Raw genomic sequence first — 24,523 nt, forward strand, 5'->3', positions numbered from 1 at the left:
AACTTGGGCCCTTTCTCCAAACCCTGCCTAATAAGGCTGCTTCTCTCAGGGCGTCTTTCCTCTGCACTGCCCCTTCCTGCCCTCTGGCTAGATGTGGTCTCTTCCTCCCCCAAATCCCCGTCATGCTCTGGACCAGTTTCATGACACTTGTGTGAATCTGGCTTGTGCTTGTGCATCTCTTGTATTCTTCTGAGGGGTTGTAGCTCCTTAAAGGCAGGCTTAATGCCTTACTCTGCATCCCTTGCAGCTATAGAGCCTTAGAAATAAGAGTTGCTGAGTACTTATTAGCCAAATTCTAGAAACTGAACAACTATGGTCTTCTTTGCTTCACTTACATACTTATAATTATTTAAATGAAGTGTATATTTAACAGAGTTGTAAAGGTGTAAACTAATCAAAAACAAAATACTTTTGCTTAACAACAACACCTTGTGTTTGTAGACGTTTTTCTTTTTAACTTTCGATTCTCGAGCACAAACTGGATGAAGTCTTTAAATAATGCTCTCAGTTTTCAGAGTAAGTTGCTGAGCTCCTAACTCAGAATCTGGGCTCCCTTCCCAAAACCAGATGACATCCCCCCGCCCACATCAAGGCCCTCCCGTCTTGGCCCACCTCCTCTCCAAAGCTAGGCACAGAGATCTGAACTGTGTGCACAAACCGTTCTCCCTTCTCACCTTGACATGAGGCATGCTCTTCCCTCAGCATCACACAACAGGGCCAGTCCTTGGGAGAGAGCGGGCAGCCAAACGCTCTGAGCAGTCGCTCAGCCAGCCCCACTTCCTCACTGCTCTCAGAGCTGCGCTGGGGTAGAAGGAAGGAAACCCATAAAAGCCATCAACAGAAACATCGTCATTATCATTACAGAAACTTGTGCTAAAATAATAATGTGGTCATTTTACAATATTGTGAACCACCTGCCAAGTCATCTAGCATTTTTGTTCTCAGTTTGCATGTTGATTATAATTGTATAATTGTAATTGTATTATAATTATAATTGTATAATTATAATTGTATAATTGAAATCATGAAGAACTATTTCTAAAGTACAAAAAAGGCAGATTAGGTTTCTTTGGTGTTTTCTCTACAGTAATTTTTAAGGAAGGAAATAATTTTTAAAATCTGAGTACACTTTTCTTTTTTTTAGCCACTTTGGAAATCGGGTTGATCTTAAAACTTTGTGGTGAATTAATCCGATGTGAAGAAAAACAATAACCGCCTCATTCTGTTGCAGTCTAATCACAGACCACCCCTTTCTCCCAGCCTTAGGGGAGGGAGCCTTTAGCACCGGTCTGTGTAAACTGATGCCAGGCGGTATGAGTTCGAACAAGCGCTGCTCCTGCAAGTTAAAACAGAGCCAAGAGCCACCCCAAAGGGCAGCCCCCGAAACAAACAAACCGCTGAAAGCAGCCCGCCCCGCCAGCGATTGCCATGGCCCTGCTGGCGCGGCTGCTCAGAGCCCGGCCCAGCGCGCCGGCACAGCGCGCAGGGCTCCCGGGCGGCGGGGCCCCGCGGCTGCCGGCGGGGGCGCGGGCCGAGGACAAAGGAGCGGGGCGGCCGGGGGCGCCGCCGAACGGGGGCCGCGCAGAGGGGCCCCGGAGCCTCGCCGCCATGCCGGGGCCCCGGACTCTCAACAACCTGGTGGAGTTCTTCTGCAAGGACGGCTTCAGCCGCATCCACGAGATCCAGGTAGCAGCGCGCGCGGGCCAGGAGGGCGAGCGGCGGGGGGCTGCTCTTCCCAGGGCAGCGGGCTGGGGGGAGGGGGTGCCCAGGGGAGGGAATCCCGGGAGGGGGCGCCGGGGAGGGGATCCCAGGAGGGGCGTAGGGGAGGGACGCCAGGGAGGAGGAGCCAGGTCCGGCTGGGGAGGGGACGCCCCGGGGTGGGGGCCCAGGGAGGAGCACAGGGCAGGGGTGTCCGAGGAGGGGGCGGCGGGCAGGGGCTCCGAGCGGGGCGCGCGTTGCCCGCGGATCCCTGCCCGAGGGAGGCCGGCGTGTGGCTGGAGGAGCGCCCGAGGCAGCGCCCTCCCCGCCGCGGGCGAGCCGCGCCGGGCTCTGCAGGGTGCTGTGCCTGTGTGGCCGAGGTCGCGTTGCGTTCGTTTCTGGTGCTTTTTATTTGTTTTATAAATGAAAAGAACTCAAAAAAGAGCGGAGGTTCGGAGGCTCTGCGTTAAGTAACCTCTAGGAGACGGGGTCGACAAGGGAATAAGTGAAGCTCGGCGTCCAGCCAGGCCCGAGGCAGGGACCCGGGACGAGCGCACCGCTCCGACAGCCCTTGGAGAGAGAGTTGGGACCCGCTCCTTCCGCAGCTCTTGTCGTGACCCTGGCTGCTGCGCTTCCCGTGCCCGCCTCAGACTGCGTCCTTCCTTACAGGGTGACCCTCTGCCTTTACGAGTCCTCAGATGCCCCTCCGTCGCGCTTGCGGTGGCATCTGCTTCCTCCACTTGCCGTCTCCCCTCTCAGGGCTCCCGCCTCAGCACACCCTGCTGTTTCTGGGACTGGGCTTTGGGACCTCTTCCGAGGACACCCTCCTTCCTCCCCACCACCTACTTCCTTTTGTTCAAAACTTCCCCTCCATCCGTCAAAGCCTCCTCAGAGGAAGCCTGCTGTCAGCACCCACCTGGGGTTTCCTCATTGCTTTGTTGCTCAACCATTAAGCATCCATGATGGTGCAGAGGCCCCGACTGCAGGTGAAGGAGAAAGGTCATTAATAGAAAGAACAGTGGAGCATGAGGAGGGATTTTAATTCCACTGCAAGTCCAACTGGCTGCCCTCTCCATCCCCCACATCAACCGCGCACAGTCTTTTGCCCAGACATGCTTCTAGGGGTCAAAAATGATTTTCTCTCTTTTCCGTGTGGAATCTGAATATAAGGTATCAGGGTGTTAGTTTTCAAATATGGTAAAAACAATATTTTGTTGACAAGTTCAGTACAGCCTCAGCTTTTGTTTTGGTTTTTTACGTTTATCCACCTCTGCTTCCACCTACTTTTATCCTCACACAATTAGTTCAAAGTTTGTTCCACACACGGCTTTCTTTGAGAAGCCATTAAAACCTGTATCTCTGGCTGGATCCACCTCTCCACCAGCAGGAAGTGTCTCAGTTCACGTGGCTGTTTTCCCTGCTCCCAGACCCAGCGCTGCTGCCCAAGGCTCAGACGACGTCCTTCACCAGGACTGTCCAAGATGGCCCTGCCAGAGGACATCCGCCTGACTCAGCTGGTGCTGTCTCAGTGCACTCTGCACTCGGCAGGGCCCCAGGGCTCCCTCTTTATCCCCCCTGAGGCTCCCCTTTTCCTTCACTCTCCAGGCACCCTGATGCATTTGCAAGAGTGCTCATCCTTCTGCCTCCCCTCTGAGGACCCCTGGCGACTGCTTGATGGGTTGCCCACTCTGAAGCCTGGGCTGCAAGCGAATGCAGGTTGCTCTAGACTGGATAAGGTTCTAGTAAGACCCTCTTGCCCGGCTCTCCAGGTTGCTCATCAGGCCCTTCTAAGATAAGAGGAAGAGGATTATTCTGTTACCATCACACCCAGTTTACTTTCACTTGACTTGTAATTCAGAATGTTAGCTCACAGGGGATCTTAGCATTCATCTATATGGTTCAAGCTTTCATTTTACAGGTGGAAAACGCCCAAAGTGAGCTCACACCTAGTTAGTGACAGAGTAGACACCATAATCTGGGTCACCGGAGGCTGTCTTAGGTGTGACAGCGGAGGAGAATTGCTGGTACCAGGAATCCTGTGTTCAAATGCTCGCCTTCTGCAAGCTCTTGGCTAATCTCTTAGTCTCTTTGGAACTCGGTTTCCTCCTCTATGCAGGAGACCAACACTTCTCCTCCGTCTCATAGGTTATTGTGAGGTCAGATGAGATTAGGGTGTGGAAGGGCTTTGTAAGCTGTATTAATCTCAAAAAAACTAGTAATGAGGGTCCAGCCCCGTAGCCGAGTGGTTAAGTTCAAGCGCTCCGCTTCTGCGGCCTAGGATTTCACCGCTTCGGATCCTGGGCACAGACATGGCACAGCTCATCAGGCCATGCTGAGACAGCGTCCCACATGCCACAACTAGAAGGACCTATGACTAGCATATACAACTATGTAGTGGGGGGCTTTGGGGAGAAGAAGAAGAAGAAGAAAAAAGATTGGCAACAGATGTTAGCTCAGGGCCAATCTCTAATACTACTACTACTACTACTACTAATAATAATAATGAACATTTCTAAAATTCCTTTCATGTGCCAGGCACAATTCTAAGTCCTATATGTGAAGTACATTCTATTATTTCTCCATTTTGTAAGTGAGGAAACTGTGGCACAGTGGGACCAAGCGGGACCACAGTGGGACCAATTTTCCAAGGTCACCCAACTGTGAGCCAAGATTCACTCCAGAGTCTGTGCTCTTAATGTCTTCACAAACACTGAGTACTATGACTGACTGTATCATTCCAAGGTCCACCGCCAAAAAGTGCCGTAAGCGCTCTGGATCATCTCTCTTGTTCTCCTGACCGCCTGCGCAGTGGCTCCCTTGTGCTGGTCATGCCCGTCCAGTAGCTGGATTTGCCTGAGAAGTGGCCCATGTTCCAGTAGTTCCTGTTAACAGTCCTCTCATCAGTGGTCCCCTTCAGAGACCTGGAGGAACACTCTTTTGGGGCAACTTGTTTGTTAGGCAGAAGTGACCCCTTGGCACCTGACGCATTCCAGCTGAGTCTGAGTGCCTTCATCTCCAGGCAGGGAGACTTCACTCATTTCTGGGGCTGAGTAATAAGAAGTGTTGGCAGATGCCAAAGAGGGCCCTCGTCATTTCCCCATGCTCAGCCTTGGCTGTGTCATGCTGAACCATGCTGAAGGGTGTTTTTCTTTCTTGCTTTCTTTCTTTCCTTCCTTCCTTCCTTCTTTCCTTCTCTCCTTCCTCCCTTCCTGTATTATTTAACTGCATAGTTTAACCCATTTACATTTATTGAGATTTCTTTTTTTGGTGATAGCTTTATTGAGATATAATTTACATACCATACAATTAACCCATTTAAAATGTACAACCATCACCACAATCAATCTTAGAACATTTTCTTAATCTCAAAAAGAAACCCCCTATTGCATCCTTTGCCTGTGACTCCCCAACTCTCTTGTTCCCCCAGCCTTAAGCAACCACTAATTTACTTTCTGTCTGTGTACATCAGCCTACCGTGGACATGTAAATGGAGTCACATAATATGTGGTCTTTTGTGTTTGGCTTCTCTCACTGAGCATCATGTTATCAAAGTTCCTCCATGTTGTGGCATGTGTCAGTACCCCATTTCTTTTTATGGACAAAAATTGTTCCAGTGTATGGATATAGCACATTTTTTTGCTTATCTATTCATCAGTTGGTGGACATTTGGATTATTTCCACCTTTTGGATTATGAGTGATGCTGCTGTGAACATTTGCTGTAAATTTTGGTGTAGACATATGTTTTCATTTCTTTTGGATGTGTATCTAGGAGAGGAATTACTGGGTCAAATAGAGACTCTGTATTTAACCTTTTGAGGAACTGGCAGACTGTTTTTCAAAGTGGTTGCACTATTGTACATTCCCAGGGTTCTGATTTCTCCACATCCTTGTCAAAACTTGTTACTACCTGTCCTTTTGATTATAACCACCCTAGTGGGTGTGATTTTGGTTTGCATTTCCCTAATGACTAATGATGTTGAGCTTCTTTTCATGTGCTTATTAGCCGTTTATGTAGCTTCTCCGGAGAAATATCCATTCAAATAATTCCCCAGTTTTTAACTGGGTTATTTGGTTTTTTACTATTGAGTCATAATAGTTCTTTATATATTCTAGATAGAAGTCCTTTGTCAGATATGTGCTTTGCCAATATTTTCTCCATTCTGGGGATTGTCTGTCACTTTCTTGATAGTGTCCTTTGAAACACAGAAATTTACAATTTTAAGTCCAATTATCTATTTTTTCTTTTGTTGCTTGTGCTTTTGGTGTCATATCTTAAGACACCATTGCCAAATTCAAGGTCATGAAGATTTACCCCTATGTTTTCTTCTAGGAGTTTTCTGGTTTTAGCTGTTACATTTAGGTCTTTGATCCATTTTTTTTTTTCAGTTTTTTTTTTTTTTATTGAGTTAGTGATAGGTTACAATCGTGTGAAATTTCAATTGTACATTAATGTTTGTCAGTCATGTTGTAGGAGCACCACTTCACCCTTTGTGCCCACCCCCCACCCCACCTTTCCCCTGGTATCCACTAAACTGTTCTTGGTCCATAGTTTTAAATTCCTCTTTGATCCATTTTAAAGTAATTTTTGTTGATGGTGTGAGATAAGGGTACAAATTCGTCCTTTGTCTGTGGCTATCCAGTTGTCCCAGCACCATTTGTTGAAGAGAGTATTCTTTCCCCATTTAGTTGTCTTGGCGCTCTTGTTGAAAATCACTTGACCATGGATGTATGGGTTTATTTCTGGACTGTCAGTTCTATTCCAGTGATTTAGATGTCTGTCCTTATGCCAGTACCACATTATTTTCATCACTTTTATAGTAAGTTTTGAAATTGGGAAAGGTGAGTCCTTCAACGTTGTTCTTCATTTTCAAGATTGTTTTTGCTATTCTGGGTCCCTTGCATTTCCATATGAATTTTGGAAGCAGCTTGTTAGTTTCTGCAAAGAAGCTGGTTGGAATTCTGATGGGGATTATGTTGACTCTACGGATCGCTTTGGGGAGTATTTCTGTCTTAATGGTTCTAAGTCTTCTGATCCTTGCACGTGGGCTATCTTTCCATTTAGTTAGGTCTTCTTTAATTTCTTTCCACGATCTCTTGTAGTTTCCAGAGTATAAGTTTTGCACTTCTATTGTTAAATTTATTCCTAAGTATTTTATTCTTTTTGACGTAAATGGAGTTGTTTTCTTAATTTTATTTTTGGATTGTTCATTGCTAGTGTATGGAAATACAATTGACTTTGTATATTGATCTTATATCCTGCACGCTTGCTGAACTTGTTTATTAGTTCTGATAGTTTTTTAGTGGATTCCTTAGACTTTTCTGTGTGCGAGATCCCGTCATCTGCAGAGGGAGAGCTTTACTCCTCCCTTCCCAGTCTGGATGCCATTGCTTCCATTGGTTTGCGGGGGGCCGTTTTCACAGGTTCCTGCAGAGTGCTCACCGAGGGCTGTGCACAGAGCAGGCTGGGGGCGCCGCCGAGGGCCTGCACGAGGAGCTGGCAGAGCCTGTGGCTCGGGACGGTTAAGGCTCTGCGGTTTGTCCACGTCCACATTCCTCTCTTGTCGCTTCACATAGCTAAGGTATTTTTTAAAAAAATATTTAAAGAAGAGGAGAACTTCTATGACTATGATTAATGATGTGAAAATGTTTTGTCGTTGTTCGTGCTGTGGGGTCAGTTCCAACTGTAGTGGCCTGTGGGCAGCAGAGTGGAACCCTGCCTGGTCTTTTGCGCCGCTCCCCCCTTTCCTCTCTGGCGTGATATCATTCGTGAGGTTTTCATGGCCAATTTTTCCGGAAGTGAGTGGCCGGCTCCTTCTTCCTAGCCTATCTTAGTCGGAAGCTCCGCTGAAACCTGTCCACCATGGGTGACCTGCTGGTATTTGAAATACCGGTGGGAGAGCTTTCAGCGTCACAGCAGCACGCAGCCACCACAGTCTGACAACCGACACATGGGTGGTGTGGTTCCTTGACGGGAAACTAACCGGGTCCGGGGCCATGAGAGCACCGCATCTTAACCACTAGACCGCCGGGGCTGGCTGAAAATACATTTATCTCAGGAGTCCTCAAAGTTACTACTCCGATTCCGCTCTGTATAATGTAGAGCTTCTCTCTGCCCCAATTTTCTGCTCCCCTAACACACAGGAATGTTTATGTCAAAGGTATATCACATCTGTGTATTTTTTCCTTTTTGATTTCTCCACGGTATTGCAGCAGAAGCACACACGGGAATATGGAAAAATCTTCAAGTCTCACTTTGGTCCTCAGTTTGTAGTATCTATTGCAGACCGAGACATGGTGGCTCAGGTGCTCCGGGCGGAGGGCGCTGCGCCCCAGAGAGCCAACATGGGGTCCTGGCAGGAGTACCGAGACTTACGAGGGAGATCCACCGGGCTCATCTCGGCGTGAGTATGTGGGGCCAGGCTGCGTCACGAGGGGGCCGAGGAGCTCCAGGAGACCTCCTCCCTGAGTGCCGGGCTCCTAAAAGCCGGCTTTTAATGCCGCACAGAGCTCCCCGTGGAGTAGGGTCAAAGTAGCCTCATTGCGTGACCTCCTAAAGGCCGGTGCCTGAGGGCCGGTCTGGGGCTCTCGCGCTCCTTCTCTGGGAAGACGTTGGATGGCAGGGATGAGATGGGGGTGGTGGTGGCCACGTCATGGGGAGGAGCTGTTTCTCAAGCGAGGCTTTGTGGCTTTAGGTGTCCATTCAGTGACAGCCAAGAGAGCTGAAGCCCACGCAATCTGTCGTGGACAGGGATGAGGGCGCTCAGCTGTTTTAGGAGACCTCCGGGAGGGGCTGAGCACCTCCAGCATCGAGCGTCTCGTAACAGATTAGGATTGTTATTTCTAAACAAGGTTCACTGACACCTTTGTGTCTTCCAAGAGCTCGCCAGCACACTCCCAGGCCTGGAGGGGACACGGAGCAGCTACAGATCCCCGGTCCAAATCCCTAAGGTTTAGAAATTCTATTTGTGGCTCTTGTGATATATCTGTCCTTATACATGAATTGGAGAGAAATACAACCATCAGTTTCTCAAATATGGTAAATAAAAGTTGTAACTGGATGTCACCAAGGTCCCTCAATTTCTGTCTTGAGGGAAATATTCAAACAACTCCTCTCCTTTGTCCAGCCCCAGAGGGCAGCGGCCGAATGATGACGCACAGCTCCTGCGCCCTCTCCGGGGCATCCTGGCATCAGCCGCAGCCTCGGAGCTCAGGAGTTCAGACGAGCTCAGGGCTCAGGAGTTTGTACATGTAAACTCTTGTCTTATTTGCTAATCAGAGCAGTCCCGTGTTTTTCTATTATAATATCATTGCAAGGTTTTCAAAGGAAATCATTTCACTTTTATAAACAGGATTCCCACTGGCAATTTTTTCCCTTCAAGCTTGCTTCAAGGGCAAGAGCTGGCGCTCTAACGGGCGCCAAGGCCGAGTCGCGCCCTCTCCCTGCAAGGTGTCTCCCTGTCTTCATTCCGTTTGGATTAGCAGATCTGGTTGATTCTTTATTGCTGGGAAATTTTTCAGACATTCCCTGATTTCCTTTCCAGAATGCCAGTATAAGTAAGGTTATTTGAAACTCACTTTGTTCTTCTAGGGAGGGTGAACACTGGCTCAAGATGAGAAGTGTGTTGAGACAAAGAATTCTGAAGCCGAAAGATGTGGCCATTTTTTCAGGAGACATCAACCAAGTAATTGCTGATTTAATTAAAAGAATCTACATCCTCAAGAGCCAGGCAGAAGATGGAGAAACTGTGACCAATGTCAATGACCTTTTCTTCAAATATTCAATGGAAGGTGAGGTGAAGTCAGGAGTCGGGAGGATGGAAGAATGGATATTGGTCAGAAACAGTAGTTTGCGTTCACTGAGCGTTTCCCGGGAGCCAGGTGTGCTGCTAATGCTCCTCTCAGTGCCAGCTGAGCCCGGGGCGCCCATGTGTCACGAGTGGGAAACCAAAAACCTGCCCCTATTTTTAGTGGCAGAAGCTTAGTTTTAAATCCAGGTCTTTTTAACTTAAGACCCATGCTCCTAATTACTACACATTTTCTTTTAGCACAGTTTTTAAAAAGCAACAGAAATTTGGAGGGCATCTACTCCGAAGTCAGTCTAGCTTTTTAAATTCACGTTGCATGGGTCGTCCATTCCCAGGGTTCAAAAATCAACCCAAACAGGTATTCATGGAAAAATCTTCCTCTTTCCTGACCCGGCGAGGTCTCCAGATTCGTATGTATCGTCAAGAAATATTTTATGTGCATACAAGGAAGTACACGGAATACTCTTTTTACTTTAAAAAAGTAAAAGGTAGCATACCAATCGTTTTGTTCTGTACCTTGCTTTTTTTGGAGGACCTTCTGTCGGCTTTCTCATTTTTTTTATGTTTACCTTACTTCAAGTTTAGTTTTTTAAGTTAACTTTTTTAAAGTTCTAATATTGATGTTCTCTAAAAGTATTAAGAGAGTCAACAGAGAAGTGAGTTGTAAGCATGCTGGAGGATCCCGCCCTTGCCTGACCCCTTCAGGCTGTTCCCTCTGCGTCTGCAGCCCTCCGGCCTGGGCCCCCGCTCTGTGGCCGGGGGAGCCGTGTTTCAGTTCCCCGAGCTTGGGCAGGCGGCTGTCATGTGGCGGTTTTGCCTCGTGGGTCTTGAACAAACCCGGGGAACGGAGGTGTGATGGGCAGGGCCGGGCGGGGCTGGAGAGGCCTGCCCTCGAATCCAGCATCCCGTGGAGAAAACCTCGGCGGGCAGGGCACAGGGCCCCCTCGCGAAAGGCACCTAGATCGCTTTAGAAAATTGCTTTTATGGCCAGATGGTGAGTGTTGATACTGTCATAATCTAGAAGACGGTTCTTAAAGTCTCTTTCCCACGCAGGAGTGGCCACCATCCTTTACGAGAGCCGTTTGGGCTGCCTGGAGAGCAGCGTCCCGCAGCCGACGCTGGACTACATTGAGGCCCTGGGGCTCATGTTCAGCATGTTCAAGACATCCATGTACGCGGGCGCCATCCCCAGGTGGCTCCGCCCACTCGTCCCGAGACCCTGGCGGGAATTCTGCAGGTCCTGGGATGGACTCTTCAAATTCAGTAAGAGGAGACTTGAGGGGCACCTTCTGTAGAAGCAGCTTGAGCTGACTTGACCGCTTGTGGCGTATCTAACGCCCACGCAGACGACGGTGTTAGGGAGAAGACCACCCGATGTAGTCACGTGTGGTTGTTTGGACGCATGAACTTTTAGACTGGCTTCTCGAATGAGCAAAAAGCATGTGAGTTCTGACTATAAGTAATGTGACCGATTTCTCATCTTTACATTATTTTTATTTTAACAAACGTGCCAGCAGTGATATATCAAGTACATGTTGTTTGTGGGAGATGATCTCGTTGGTCTGGTAACTCGGCCGTTGCTTAGAAGACGGAGGGAATTTCAGGCCTGTGCACATTCATTTGAACGTTCTCAATTGCAGCTCTTTGGAAAGAGACAAATGCATTTGTTTCTTACCTGGTAAGAAGCTAGGAAAAACCATTTTGCTCAAACCCAAGGTGAAACCAGAAAGCAAGATTTCTCGTGTGGCTAAACCTTGTACTATAAAACGGTTTCCAAAAAGGAAAAAAAAGATTTCCAAAATATTTAGAGCAATGCTAACCTTGAAAGAAGCGTCCCACGGGGTCTTCCGGAGGTCAGCGTTCATGTGATATGTAGCTTTTGCTGCATATAACACGCTTGGATCTTTTTATGATAACATCTCAGATAATATGCGTGGCCCTTTCCTCTCAATTCGTTCTCCCTTCTGGAAACAAAGTGAAAGAAAAAGGAATCTGTTTTCTTGTTACTCCAGACCTTTTTTGGCTGTTTGATTAGGAAAGCAAACATTTGCAAATATCTTATAGATTATTTTAAAAAAGGAAGAGATGTTTAACTTGCCTTTAACTTTTTCGTTTGTTTGTACAAACAAGAGTGTGCATGCGGTTCTGAGGTTGACAATAAGTCGGTCTGGGCTTTGTGTAGCTTCTGGACCTGCCACAGAAGAGGGAATCGAGATGCAGGAGATTATTCTTAACAAAGCTTCTTTCAAAAGAAATGCTGTTTTCAAACAGGCCAAATTCACGTTGACAACAAGCTGAGGGACATCCAGTGCCGAATGGACCGAGGGGAGAGGGTGAGAGGGGGCCTGCTCACGGGCCTCGTCCTCGGCCAGGAGCTCTCGCGGGAGGAGATCTACGCCAACATGACGGAGATGCTGCTGGCCGGCGTGGACACGGTGAGTGGGCCGGCTGTGCTCTTTTCTCATAGGCAAAGCTGTTAAGTCGGGTGGCCTTTCCGAGGTGTCAGCTGGAAGGCAGTACTTTAAGAACACGCTCCTGCTTGCACCAGCTGAGCAGCTGCTTCACTGCCGAGAGGAGAGGCGGGAGAGAGCCCTACCTTGTTGTTTATTCTTCACATGTATAAAACGTGAAACCAAGGTGCACAGGAATTCTGTAAAAAATGTAACTACTGTTCCATTATCAAACACACGAAGTAACAGTATGTTTTAAAGTTTAGAAATCATTCCTGATTTGCAAACATTTGTCCATTGTTTCCTAACATCAGAAATGAAGAGGGCACAGACATTAAAAACCTTCTTATCATTTGAAATATTCCTGGCCATGGAGAGCTCCCCAATTCGTTTTATAAAGGCAGCATAACTTTAAAACCAAACCTGCTAAAGAGAGCATTGAAGACAGAAAAGTTTAATCAGCAGTTTGATCTATGAATATGTGTATCAGCTTGGAATAAAATCCCTGTGAACAGATTCAGTTGTCGCAGCAGATGCATATATGCTGTGGCCAAGGAGGGCGCAGCTTCAGAATGAAACGCAGCGCTGCTGACTGACTTGGAGGGAACTCCATACTCGGTTGTTAAGTGAGAAGTGGAGATGCAGAAAAGTGTGTCTACTGTGTCCCCTTAGGAAAACAGACGGGGCCCCGCCCCACCCGTCCCTGTGCGTGTGCGTGTCTGTGAGGGACTGGGTGACCATGGAGGGGAGGATGGGGGGCGCACACCAGGCTGTTAACATGGCTGGGGGCTGGGAGGTGCGGGGGCACAGGAGCCAAGTTCCCTCCAAAAACGTGTGTAATATGGTACGTTTATTCATGGATGAAAAGTGACATACATGTGGGTGTATGTACAGAGAAATTGTAAGTGTACTAAAAGGAGGTGGTGAAGCAGCACGAGCAGGGCCCGGGTCTGGCGATGCTGGTGGAGAGGCCAGCCAAATGAAGTGGGGACGCTTGCCTGGTGTCTTACGGCCTCTAGCACTTCAGAGCGCAGGAGGCCTGGGACCCACAGCTTCTCCTTTGTGGGGGGCGTTTCCTGAGCTTGAACAAGGCAAGAGCTCCTTCTAAAGGGGGAAACCCTAGGGTTGGCATTTTTATTACAATGTCACTTAAACATGGAAAGGGAAAAAAACTTAGTATATACTATTTATTCTTACCAATCTTCCACGACAATAAAACAAAAAGCATGTAAGTTAAGTGCAGGCTAATGGAGGGAGTCAGTGCAGTCAGTGGAGTCTAATTAGCTGTGTGGCTGTGACGGGTGGTGCGGGTGTGTTCGCTAGTGAAAGCTCGATTCCAGGAACCGCCTTGTCTCTGGGCGGATTTGGACGTACTTCCCCCCTGCCCCCTGGTGGTAAGTGAGAGCATCACCACGGGGTGGCGTGCGGAAAGGACCCGTTCTGGAAGCCAGGAAAGTCACATCAGGAGACGGTCTTACAACTTCATAGTCACTTTTTAAGTGTAATTTTTAAAAATCAACATTATGCAGTATAATTTGTGCACAGTAAACTGCATCCATTTAAACCCTACAATTCAATACAGATTGTTGACAGATGCAATCATTTATGAAACCACCACAGTCACGACCCAGAACGTTTCTACGAGACCTGCAGTTTCCTCCCCCGCGTTTCAGTCCATGCCTCCCGATGCCCCCACCTCAGGCAACCACTGATCTGCTTTCTGATGCTGTATATCGTTTGCATTTTTCTAGAAATTTATATAAATGGAAACAGTATGTATCGCATCTGGCTTCCTTCTCTCAGCAAAATGATTTTGAGATTCATCCATTTGTTTCATATAAACGTAGTTTATGCTTTTTCATTACTGAGTAGTATCCCATTGTATGGATATACCCTGTTTAGTTTTTTTGCAAAAATGTGATTTTAATAGAAATTTTCTGTTCTCAATAAGCAGCATCTAAATTGTTTCCTTATCATTTACAAGGAAGAGATTACACTTTCTGTTGCGTATTATAGGAAAGCTTGCTATCTAAAAACATAAAATACCTATTAAGGGAAATGATATCCATATGGCCTACTTATGTTAGATTTTTTTTCTTAGATGAAAGGGCATTTGTTCTTTGGAATTCCCTTGTTTATAAGAGAGAGAAAATAGTTACTTAGATAGTGGTATTGATTTAAGTGAAAATCTTGGAACCTAGAAGAATAAAATAAAATTATTCTCAATAACCAGAAATGTAATCTTCAGTCTGAGAAGTGGTATAAACAATGATACTGCTTTGCACAAATGAGCGATTCGATCCTCACATGTTGCTTCACTTGATAAGTGTATGGAACAACGGATAACGAGTAACCCTCTCACGACGCCCCATCCCCTCTGGACTGGGGAGAGCAGAGCAGGCCCAGCCCAGCCCTCGTGGCCTGCAGGATGCCAGAAGATCGAAACGGTTCTCAGGCTGATGGGCAGCCTCAGGCCCTTTCCAGCAAAAATCAGGTGACCCTTGCAAAGAAGGTCACGGAAAGTTCCAGGCACGACCTCCAGACTTGACCAGCATCCCTGTATCCTCTCAGGCTCCACTGAGATTGCTCAAGTGGTTAAAAAAAGTTCCCAAATAATTTTCCCTGTGACTCCTCACGGAGGCAGCGCTTGAATCACATAGCTGATGTTACTTTCCAAAAATATTTGTCTTTCTCTGTCGTGAATTAAGGAAAATAATCTTGTGTTTTGGTAAAACATAAAATGCTCTGATAGAATTGTGTGACTGTGGCCCACGCCGCACTGCTTCCCCCGTGACTTCCCGTCTGATGCTGTCGGCGGCTCAGACCCTTCTGTCACTGCTGTGCCTGCTTCTTCCTTAGACGGCCTTCACTTTGTCCTGGGCGGTGTACCTCCTTGCCAGGCACCCGCAAGTGCAGCAGACCGTGTACCGGCAGATACTTAAAAATTTGGGGGAAAGGCACGTCCCAACGGCCACAGATGTCCCCAAAGTCCCGTTGGTCAGAGCTCTGCTTAAGGAAACCTTGAGGTAAGAGGCTCACCAAAATTCACGGCAAAAACTGTGTCCTTTACGTCTGAGTCTTTTTCATCATGACTGCGCTTTTGACTTAAAAACTGCGTCCTAAACAAATGCGCCACTACCCTCAGTGGCTGAAACATTTAGGAAGGAGAGATTCGTAACTCTCTTTATTTCCCTCTGCCTTGGTCAGAATAGCAGAAAGACTCTTCTGTTTTGTGGTTTCAGATGCTAATTTCTTCCTAAAGGTCTTTGGAGCCGTCCTCCAACATCCTTTAGCACTGTGCCTGCTTTAGTCAGTTGGCTCGTCAACTGTTTCCCGAAACACTCCTCTGAAGATAAAGCGGAACAAGGCTGATTTGTCAGGAACGTATTTTGAGCTGTTTGGTGAATTACCAGGCTTGCTTGCAAAATGCCGTGGCTCTTGTGTGAATATCCTAGTTGGGCTGGAGAAACCAAATAGTGACGCTCATTTACTCCGGGTCAGGGCTCTCCTGACGCTTGGAAAAGCTGGAGCCTGACGGAGGTGGCAGCCTTGGGCGGTTGGGGTGGGAGTGGGAGCAGGTGCTGGTGAAATTCCTCCAAGATCAGGGGTCCAGGACACAGCGCTCCTCTGTGGAAGGGACCAGTGACAAGGAGCAAAGGGCATTTACATACTATGCACCGAATGACTTTTAAACCTGACTCGATGGTGCTGCTTCAAGTTGTATTGCACCCTCAAGCTGCAGCATGCTGTTTAATCTCCAAAACCAAACCCAAAAAAGCTGGCTGTGTGTTTACTGTTACCTGTCAATTCCAGCTTTATTCAGGTCTTCTTGGGGTCGCCCTGAGGTGATCGGCATGCTGAAGCAGCGTTCCTCAGAGTGTGTTTCCTGGCCCCTGAGCCCCGTGGACTCTGCCGGCTGGCAGCTGTGCTCACACGGATCCAACGCGAATTCATCCCCGGCCGCAGTGGCGGGGGGAGGGCTCCGCGCCGCGGCCCCCTGAACCACTCTGATGGTGGGACTTTGTCACCTTGCCCTGGGCCTCGTGGGCAAAGCTAAGGAGCCACGGAGGTCCTTGCAAGATTTTGTAGTTGAAACTGTACCATGTGTAACTTTTTAGGAAATGAAAATGGCATTATATCCAGACTTTTAAATGTTTAGTAAAACATTTAAGTCACTGCTTCATTCCCGTTGGCTCCTTTCCAGGCTGTTTCCAGTGCTGCCCGGGAATGGCCGGGTCACCCAGGAAGACCTGGTTGTCGGCGGGTATCTGATCCCCAAAGGCGTGAGTTTCTTGCCCTGGGTGGGCGTTGGGCTGTGCAGGGTGGTGGAAGTGGAAACCTGCTCGTGGGTTTAGGAAGTCCTTGTACCTGAGCAGCTATCAGCGGGATTCCTTCCCTTCTGCATGTATTTTATGATGAAGATGGGGTTCGGGGCAAGGAGGTGAGGTGTGTGATCCAGCTCTGGCAGAAAAAAGCCCGATATTCCTGTAGCTCACAGGCTGTCCCCCCCCCTCTCCTGGGGCCCCCGGAAGTAGCCTGTCCCCCCCAATCCCTCCCCTCCCCCGCCCCGGGAGCGCTGGGTCTGGCAGCCCCTTGGCCCCCAGGGGCTCCTCCTGGCCAGGAGCAGCTCTGGAGGGGTGTCCAGCGAGGGCTCTTGCTTCTGCTCTGCTTTCGCGCAGTCCTGTTTTTTATTGTTTTCTGCTGAAAATGGTCTCCTCAGACCCAGCTGGCCCTTTGCCACTACGCCACCTCCTACGAGGACGAGAACTTCCCTCGGGCCAAGGAGTTCCGGCCCGAGCGCTGGCTGCGGAAGGGAGACCTGGACAGAGTTGACAACTTCGGGTCCATCCCCTTCGGGCACGGGGTTCGGAGCTGCATCGGGCGCAGGATTGCGGAGCTGGAGATCCACCTCGCCCTGATCCAGGTAGGGCAGGCCTTCCCCTGGGCGTGCCTGGGGCTACTCAGGCAAGAAAAGGAACCATGACCCCGAAAACGTACAGCCGGAGCTTCCGTGGCGTCCTCTCTGTATGTAGAAGGCCACCCCCGCCTGGCCGTCTGTAGCCCCCTGGCGCCTGCCTTGTTCTTTCCTCCTTGGAATCATGGGGCGGAAGTTAGAGAGCTGCGGGCCTGAAGAACTGGGAGCTGCATATGTGTGTCGTTGTCGGGGTCTGCAGGGCCCAAGAGCTCAACTCTTTTCATCACAGGGGGCATTCTGCAGAGAGGGAGTGGGAAGATGTCAAACGAGCGGTCCTCAAACACTGTGGAGCCTGGAGTCATCAGGGAACTCCTTAGAATGCAGGTTCCTGGGCCTCAGGCACAGAGATGTGATCTGGTGGGTCTGGGGTGGGGCTGCTGGGCGAGGCTGGCTTCAGTGGTCCGGGGGGCTGTACTCTGAGAAACCTGGAGTCTGAGAGAGTGTCCAGCTGTGTCTGCCCTGTGAGTGCTGGCCTCACAGGCAGCCTCCCGTCAGAGCCGGCCCGCAGGCGGCAGTCACACCTGCCCGGTGCTGGCTGCCCCCGCTGCCTTCATTTCTGTGACTCGGCTGCTGACCTGGTAAGCTGGTTCTTGAGCTTGTTTAGGTTGCAAAACATCAGGAAGGCTTGGTTTTTGCTAGAGAACACCTTATATGCTAATCTCTAAATATTAGAATAGATAATTTGTGCTCATGCGGCATCTGAGTTCAGGCTATAGCAGGAACTAAATAATGTCTGGAACTAAAACACTTTATAAAAGAAAACCCTATCGTAGAGAAAATTCTACCCATTAGTCTTTCTGCAAATATGGGCAGACTATACCACTAACACGTTAGCCGTGGAAAGCCTTGGCCTGAGGTTTGGGAGCTACTGTTATTGACTCAGGCATTGGGAGAACATGGGGATTTCCTGGTGACCCAGTCTCCCCATTTTACTGATGAGGAAACTGAGGCTCAGAAAGTTGGAGCCGCTTGCCACAGTCACAGCGTGGCGGGTGCAGGACACAATGCAGGGTGTCTCGACTCCTTCCTGCGTTCTCCCGCTTGTCATGGAGGTGCTTTCCTGCAGGCTCACAGAGCTTGGAGCAGAGCGCTGAGGGGTTGGGACCTTTATGGTAGATGGCATGAGAAGTGTCAGGGACTGGGGAAGCCTGGCCGGCCTGGCAGGGGGCTGAGAGAGATTCTGGATGGTCAGCCCCGGGTGGGGCCCTGAGGGCTGGGAAGGTGAGGGGCTATTGCCCAGGGGAGGAGGCGCAGAGGGATGCATGGGGAGCAGCTTGCTGGGGTCCGGGCTGCCTCTGGTAGGGGGAGGCTCGGGACCCAGCGGACTGTGTAGATTGGCCATCCCCATCTGTGTCGGCATGCGGGTGGCCGCCGTGTGGCAGGGCTGAAAGGTGTGCTACCAGCAGAGCTGTGTGTCCCAGGGGAGAGGCAGCTGGCTGTGGCAGGGATGGAGCTCCAGGGCCACCTCCAGTCTCAGCTCTGCCGCTTTCTGGCTCCAACACCTCGGGCTGGTCTCTCGGCCACTCTGAGCCTGTTTCCTCATCCACGAAATGGCCAAATACCTGTCTCGTGGGTGTGTGAGGAATAACAATCATCTATGTGCGGAGTCTGTGCCCAAGAAGGGAGAGCTGCTGCCCGCACGCCTGAGCCCAGTGTCTGCGCACGGGCATGTTTTCCGGAAGGTCTGAGGCTCCTTGAAAGGCCGCCGTGTGTTCCACGGCCCCTCTCGGCCAGGTGAGGCCGTGGCTGCCCGACAGCCCTCCATCAGCTGTGGAGGCTTCTGCTTCGTGGCTCCGGCTGCCCGAAGAACTGGAGACGACACCCGGAGCCACAGGGCCCAGCCGGCGCTCCTGCACGAGGACGAGGACGGAGTGCGAGGAGCCTCAGGAATCGGGTGTTCGATGGTGGTGACACGGTTGTTTGCTGCTATTAACACATGAATGTGCTGCTGAAGTTCTCACCTAGAGTCCTTTCTACTGTGTGAGCACGGAAAGGGAGCATCATTGTTTATAACCGCCAAGAAAAGAATGAGAGAAGGCAGAAATGAACAGCACCAAGGATGAGAAAGGAGACATAACTACAAATGCCGTAGAGGATTAGTGTTAATCAAGAAAATACTACAAATAGCTTTTTTGCTAGTAAAGTTGAAGACTTAGATAAAATGTACAGTTTACTAGAAAAATGTAAATTACCCCTTTTGACTCAAAGAGAAGAGACCTCAGATATTAAATACATTGAGTCGGTGGTAAAAAGATCCAGCCCCGAGTGTTGCTGAGCTGGACAGTGTCATCCAGCCCTCGGTGGGCAGGCGGCGGTCATCTTGTGCAGGTAGAGAGTGGAGACAGGAAGTCTCGCTTTTATGAGACTTGCATAACCTTGATATATACAACTTAGAAAGCATAATACGAGAAAGGAAAACCACCAGCTAACCCGATCAAAGATGAAAAATATCCTAAATGAGAGCTTGGCAAACCCAATCCAGCAGTGTGTGAAACAGCACTGCGCCCTCACCAGACCCGGTGTTTTCAGGGTGCGAGGGCGCCCACCTCAAGAGAGTCTATCCATAGAATTCACCACAAGAACAAATTGAAGGAGAAAAATGATGTGGCCATCCTCCCAAACTGATAAATTCAACACCCGCTGGTGACACTTGGCACGTCAGTGACAGTGGTCTCCTTCTGCAGAACAGCGAGCCTGCCTGCCCCCGTGGGGACGGCAGGCGGGGCTTTCGTGGTCACTGTTAACCGCGTTTGTGGAAATACAAACGAGCTGCTCGTATGGCACCGAGCTGCTCGTATGGCACCGAGGATGTTTGGAAGACGGCCCCAGCTCCTTGGGAATTGTGGGCTTGAGGTGGAAGAGGGGGCTTTGTTTTTTGCATTTGTGTCTCCTGTGTAATTTTGGCTTTTCAATGAGCACGTGCCGCCCACTCAGAGGAAGAAAGACCGTGTGGCATGTTGGCCTTGAAGTGGAGAGACCTTCCTGAGTTCTCCTTCTGCCAAGTGGGAATGTGCCAGCATTCTAGGGGGTCAGAACAAAAGGTCAGAAGTTGGAGGTTTAGATGAAGCCATCTCGATGCCAGAACATGATGGAGCTGCCCAAATACAGGTCATTTGGCTTGGCTCTTTAACAGGGACAAAGTGACAAGCTCGGCATATGTCCCCATTGCAGCCCTGCCCCCTGCCGACGCCCCTAGAGCCCCCACTCGCCCAAGGACCCTCAGTGGGTCCTGCTTCATTGCCTGGACCATGAGGCTGGAGAGAGAGGCAGGGCAGGGGGGGGGGCGGCGGCCTGGGTCACGTGACGATAGGCGTTCCCACACCTGACTCCGTTAGGTGGTTGGGCAGGGGAGGGATCAACAGCCAGGCTGCCACCCCCACTGTCCTAACAGGCTAGGGACAGGGCACCCCCTCCCCTCCAGGAACCCTTGGAGGGTTGACAGAGGTCTTCCCAGCAGGCTGCGTCTGTTCCCTGAGCCGAGGGTGACTTTGAACCTCGGGCGGTGGCCAGCTGGTGGGGAGAGGTCGCTTTAGGCTGATGATCCTCTGGCGTTCTTTACCCGCTGTTGAGGCACTTTCCAGTTTTACCCTGACAGGCAGGCCTGGTTCTTCTTTTGAACTGCAGAAGTCAGAAATGGAACAAAACTACAAATGAGGACTGTTTAAATTAAGGCCATCAGCAGACAAAGTCCGTCAGGACGGTTCCTGCTCCCCACAGCTGTACCCGCTGTGTCCGCATCACTTCTGCAGGGGCCCAGGTTCTGGACCCGCCGGGGACCTGGAACTTCGCTTCGTTCCTCTTCTCTCCTTGGCCTTTGACTCCTTCTTTGTCTGCACCTAAAGGGGAAGCAATAGAGTTAGAAGTTTGAAATGGCTGATAAAACGTGGTCGTTTGGACGTTCTGCCTGCGGATCTTTGTCCCGCCGGCTTCACAGCTGCTTGGTGGACACGCCGGGCTCTTGTCCAGGACCTAACGCCCTGCTTTCAGACAGCCGGCATCCCCCTGAGTGAGGGATCTGTCCTCCACAGGGGTGCTCTCCTCTCCTTGGCCGCCTGCAGCGCGCGGCCGTGACAGGAGGACTGCAGGGCCCTGCGAATCCTTTGCTTTCCCAATTTAAATCCCCCTCTCTCTTTCTCTTCTCAGTTGCTTCAACATTTTGAGATCAAAACATCTTCTTGGACTAAAGCTGTTCCTGCAAGAACCCACGGGCTTCTGACGCCAGGGGAGCCCATCCACGTGTGCTTCGTTAACAGAAAGTGAGCCTGGAGTTTTAAACCCAGCCGGTGGACTGACACGCCCTGGGTGCTCGTGTGTCACTGAGCGCGACGGCGGAGGAAGGTGATCGGGCTTAGAGGCTGTCTCGGTTCTGAACTGGCCTCCCGGGTTCTGGGAGACTTGCAAATCTTCACGCAAAGTAGTGTGAAAAGATGGTTGTTTTATTTCTGCATACCAGAGTTGCCTTTCCTTTGGGGCAAGAGCTGTTAAGAACCAGTGGCGCTGAATTCTCGTGCGTCATATGTTGTCTTCCCCTTGCCCCATGCTCCACGTTCCGTGGCCAGTGGTCTGTGCGCCTGTGCGAGGCAGCGTGGCTTTCCTGGTAAATTCAGTGGCGACTCTGTGTTCTCTAACGCTGCCCCGGGACGCCAGGCTCGGAGGCGGTTTCAACTTCCTGGTCCTCACTGCAGACGGGACATCAAGGAAGCCTCTGTAATGCTGTAACCACGGAAGTGTCACCGCCGACGGCACTGTCCTGAGCCCCAGGTGGAGCTCCTGCAGCCGGGCTCACGGTTCAAGGGGCAGATTCTTGTTTTTCTCTCCAGACTTGTACTTTCTTTTCTAGTCATAACTTCTAAAGAAGTTTAATATTAGTTTTTGCCTTTCAGGCCACTTGCTGGTCACTAATAAGAAAAAACACGATTTTATGACGTTCCCTCAGCACCATCAGGCTTGAAACCTATTGTTCCAAATCCCATAATTCTTTTTACACAATCCTTACCCAAAAACCACTTTCCTACTAATATATACCATAAATCTGTTTTCTCCTCTGTAGTCATTCTGCAAAGTAAACCTTAAATAAAATGAAATAATATCCATTTCACATACCGTTTGTGTTAAAGTATATGACAATGTTGAAATCTGTATGTAATGACAGACTGACTCTAGTGTGAGTGCTGTGAAAATATGTGCAGTTAAATATGAAGTTCTGTCGTTAACAGACAAAATGTTGGATCGCTTTGAGGTGGCAGTCTGTACATTAACTTTTCTAACTCGGTACCATTTTCTTCTGTCTGAGACTGAAATGAAAATACATTGATACTAATTAAGCAACTTGAAATGACCTCTTCTTCTACAGCATGACCCTCTAGTGAGGTACAGCCTGCCCAGTGGGGTGCGGGGCAGAGCGCTGAAGTGCAGGTCAGGGGGCCCCCTGCACCCACCGTTCAGACACAAGGAGCTGCCTGGCGGGGTCGACGGGAAGTACATGGCGCCACCTGCAGTATTCTTACCAAAGGACTTGAAGCTGAATTGGAAGGCTCTAGCTCCACTGCCAGTTTATAGGAAACGCAGGTGTAGAGGGACGTGTTAGAACTCCGTGTGGATGCAATCAGCAAAATCCAGAATACAGTGAAGTCTGCAGGACACGGTTCTTTTTCAAGAAATAAGTGACAAAAAAAGAAAAAGAGGAAAGGGAAGCTGTTCCAGGTTGAGAGATTTAAAAGACGTACCTGCCACATGCACTGCTGGACTTGGTTTGAACCTCGATTCAAATAAACCTCTTGTAAAGAGACACATAAGAGCTAATTAGGGAAATTTGAACACTGACTCTGTATTTGACGATATTAAGGAACTGTTAATGTTTTGTGTATGATAAAGGTAGTTGTGTTGAAAAGAGAGAGATCTTGCCTCTTGGAGATCTCTCTTAAAGACATGAATGTGTAATGTTATTGGGCGAAATGTTATGACGTCTTGGATTTACTTTGAAATAACCCGGCTGTGGAGGGTGGTAAAGTGGGTGGAGGGCTGGGGTGATGAGGGGGGAACGGTGAACCAGGAGTGACCAACACTGATAATTGTTGAAGCCGAGTGATGGCTACGCGGAGGATTTATGACGCTGTTCTCTCTACTGTGTGTGAACATTTCCATAATGAAGTGTCTTCAGAAACCATGGACTTGATGGATTAATAACCTCATAGTTCATTTCTTTTTCATTACTGTTCACAAACCAGCAAAACTGACTATAAATTAGGTTCTTCAGGGAGCTGCACCTTCTCGTTCAATAATTGTTGTTAGAAATTATTGGTTTAACTAACTGAAGTAGCACTGTCGTGCTAGGATTGGGGTGACCTGTCAGACAGGGGCCGGCTAGCCTTCACAGCGGAGCACAGATCCAGAGATGTGGGTGAGGATGGGAGGTGCAGGGCCAGGCACCACAACCAAGGAGGGGACTGAAATGGGGAAACCGCTAGGCGGAAGACAACAGAGAGTGGTGGGGCCTGCAGAGGATGCTCCCTGCCTGAAGGTTTTCAAACTCCATTTCCGAAACACATGCTAGTTAAATAGAAAGTGTCAGCAACTGGCCGTGTCTGAGAGATGGCCAAGGCACGGGGTACACCTGTGAGAATCTGGGCCCAGCGTGGGCAAGTGCCCAGCACCATGCTGCTCCATATTCCCCGTCTCAGCCTAGGCAGGGGTGCCCTTGGGGGTGGACACACTGGAGGAGACGGGGCCATTTGCCAAAATGAAGGAAAAGCTGAACAGCCGAGTACCAGGAAGGACTGTCTGAGGGCCTCGGCTGCAGGGTCTCTTGCAACCGCCTTCCCCAGCTCAGGGTTCACTGCCATTCAATCGGTGTGGCCTGTGATTGACAGGTGCTCTGACCAAAGGAGAGGGAGGGGTGCTGAGCTGGCACAGCAGAGCTGCCACCTGGGCAGCATCACCAGTCACTGGCTGGGCAGAGTGCATAGGGTAAGACTGAGAGCGACATGCGCTCTGTCCCAGCTGTCCCCTTGAATTGTTCTGTGGTCATTTCCAGCCTACATTGCCCTGCCCCTCTTTTCCCCTACTTTAGATGAAATGTTGGGCAGTTTCCAATACATTTTAGGTCACTCTTATAAAAGAAAAAATCTCCAGTTACTGTTAGCCACCATAACGTTCTCCTTTAATAATGAAAATATCCAGTCCAGTGTAAACAGAATGTCTCTGAATTAAACTTGAAGTCAGCCCCCCACCCCCGCCCAGTTCTGGAGTCCTCTGGAGGGGAGGGGCAAGTTGGCCACTTCTGTGTCTCCTGCCTTGTCCCCCTCTCCCCTCCCCACCCCACTCCCACCACTAGGCTGTCCGGCCCTTTGGGGTGTGGAGTTGACTGGAAGGAAGCGGGTGTGGGAAGGGTGCTCCGACTGATGCACGAGCTCTGGCTTCAGGCTCTCTGGCCCGGGCGTGTATGCAAAGCTGGCTCTCCTCCTTTGAGATTCCCTTAAATGAGGAACCTCCAACTGTACTTCCCGAGACGGGCAGTGCCTCTCCTGCGGGTGGCATCTCAGGACGGCCACCTCAGCCGTGGGGCATCCAGGGTCCACTTCTCCTTTCCGGGTCG

The 24,523-nt window shown here is 49.7% G+C and overlaps 1 protein-coding gene across 3 annotated transcripts; it reads left to right on the top strand.

The window, feature by feature from the left end:
• Positions 1–1,413: 1,413 nt before the first annotated feature.
• CYP27C1 (cytochrome P450 family 27 subfamily C member 1) lies at positions 1,414–23,095 on the top strand. Of its 3 annotated transcripts, none has more exons than XM_023622677.2 (9): positions 1,414–1,686; positions 7,910–8,100; positions 9,288–9,487; positions 10,558–10,767; positions 11,776–11,939; positions 14,814–14,980; positions 16,159–16,237; positions 16,675–16,878; positions 21,073–23,095. In XM_023622677.2, exons 1-9 carry the CDS (start codon positions 1,429–1,431, stop codon positions 21,187–21,189), a joined length of 1,590 nt encoding a protein of 529 aa, XP_023478445.2. In that variant the 5' UTR covers positions 1,414–1,428; the 3' UTR covers positions 21,190–23,095. The 3 variants fall into 3 exon arrangements, with proteins under 3 accessions (XP_023478445.2, XP_070098420.1, XP_023478444.1); XM_070242319.1 differs by having other exon boundaries at positions 7,964–8,100; XM_023622676.2 differs by having other exon boundaries at positions 1,474–1,686; positions 7,983–8,100.
• Positions 23,096–24,523: the final 1,428 nt, after the last annotated feature.

The sequence above is a fragment of the Equus caballus genome, chromosome 18, assembly GCF_041296265.1.
Source record: "Equus caballus isolate H_3958 breed thoroughbred chromosome 18, TB-T2T, whole genome shotgun sequence".
Lineage (NCBI taxonomy): Eukaryota > Metazoa > Chordata > Mammalia > Perissodactyla > Equidae > Equus > Equus caballus.

Coding starts and splice junctions, on each gene's coding strand:
- CYP27C1 (XM_023622677.2), top strand. CDS start 1,429: ATGGCCCTGCTGGCGCGGCTGCTCAGAGCCCGGCCCAGCGCGCCGGCA. Junction 10,768..11,775: donor GGATGGACTCTTCAAATTCA/GTAAGAGGAGAC, acceptor GTTTTCAAACAG/GCCAAATTCACGTTGACAAC. Junction 16,238..16,674: donor GGTATCTGATCCCCAAAGGC/GTGAGTTTCTTG, acceptor TGGTCTCCTCAG/ACCCAGCTGGCCCTTTGCCA.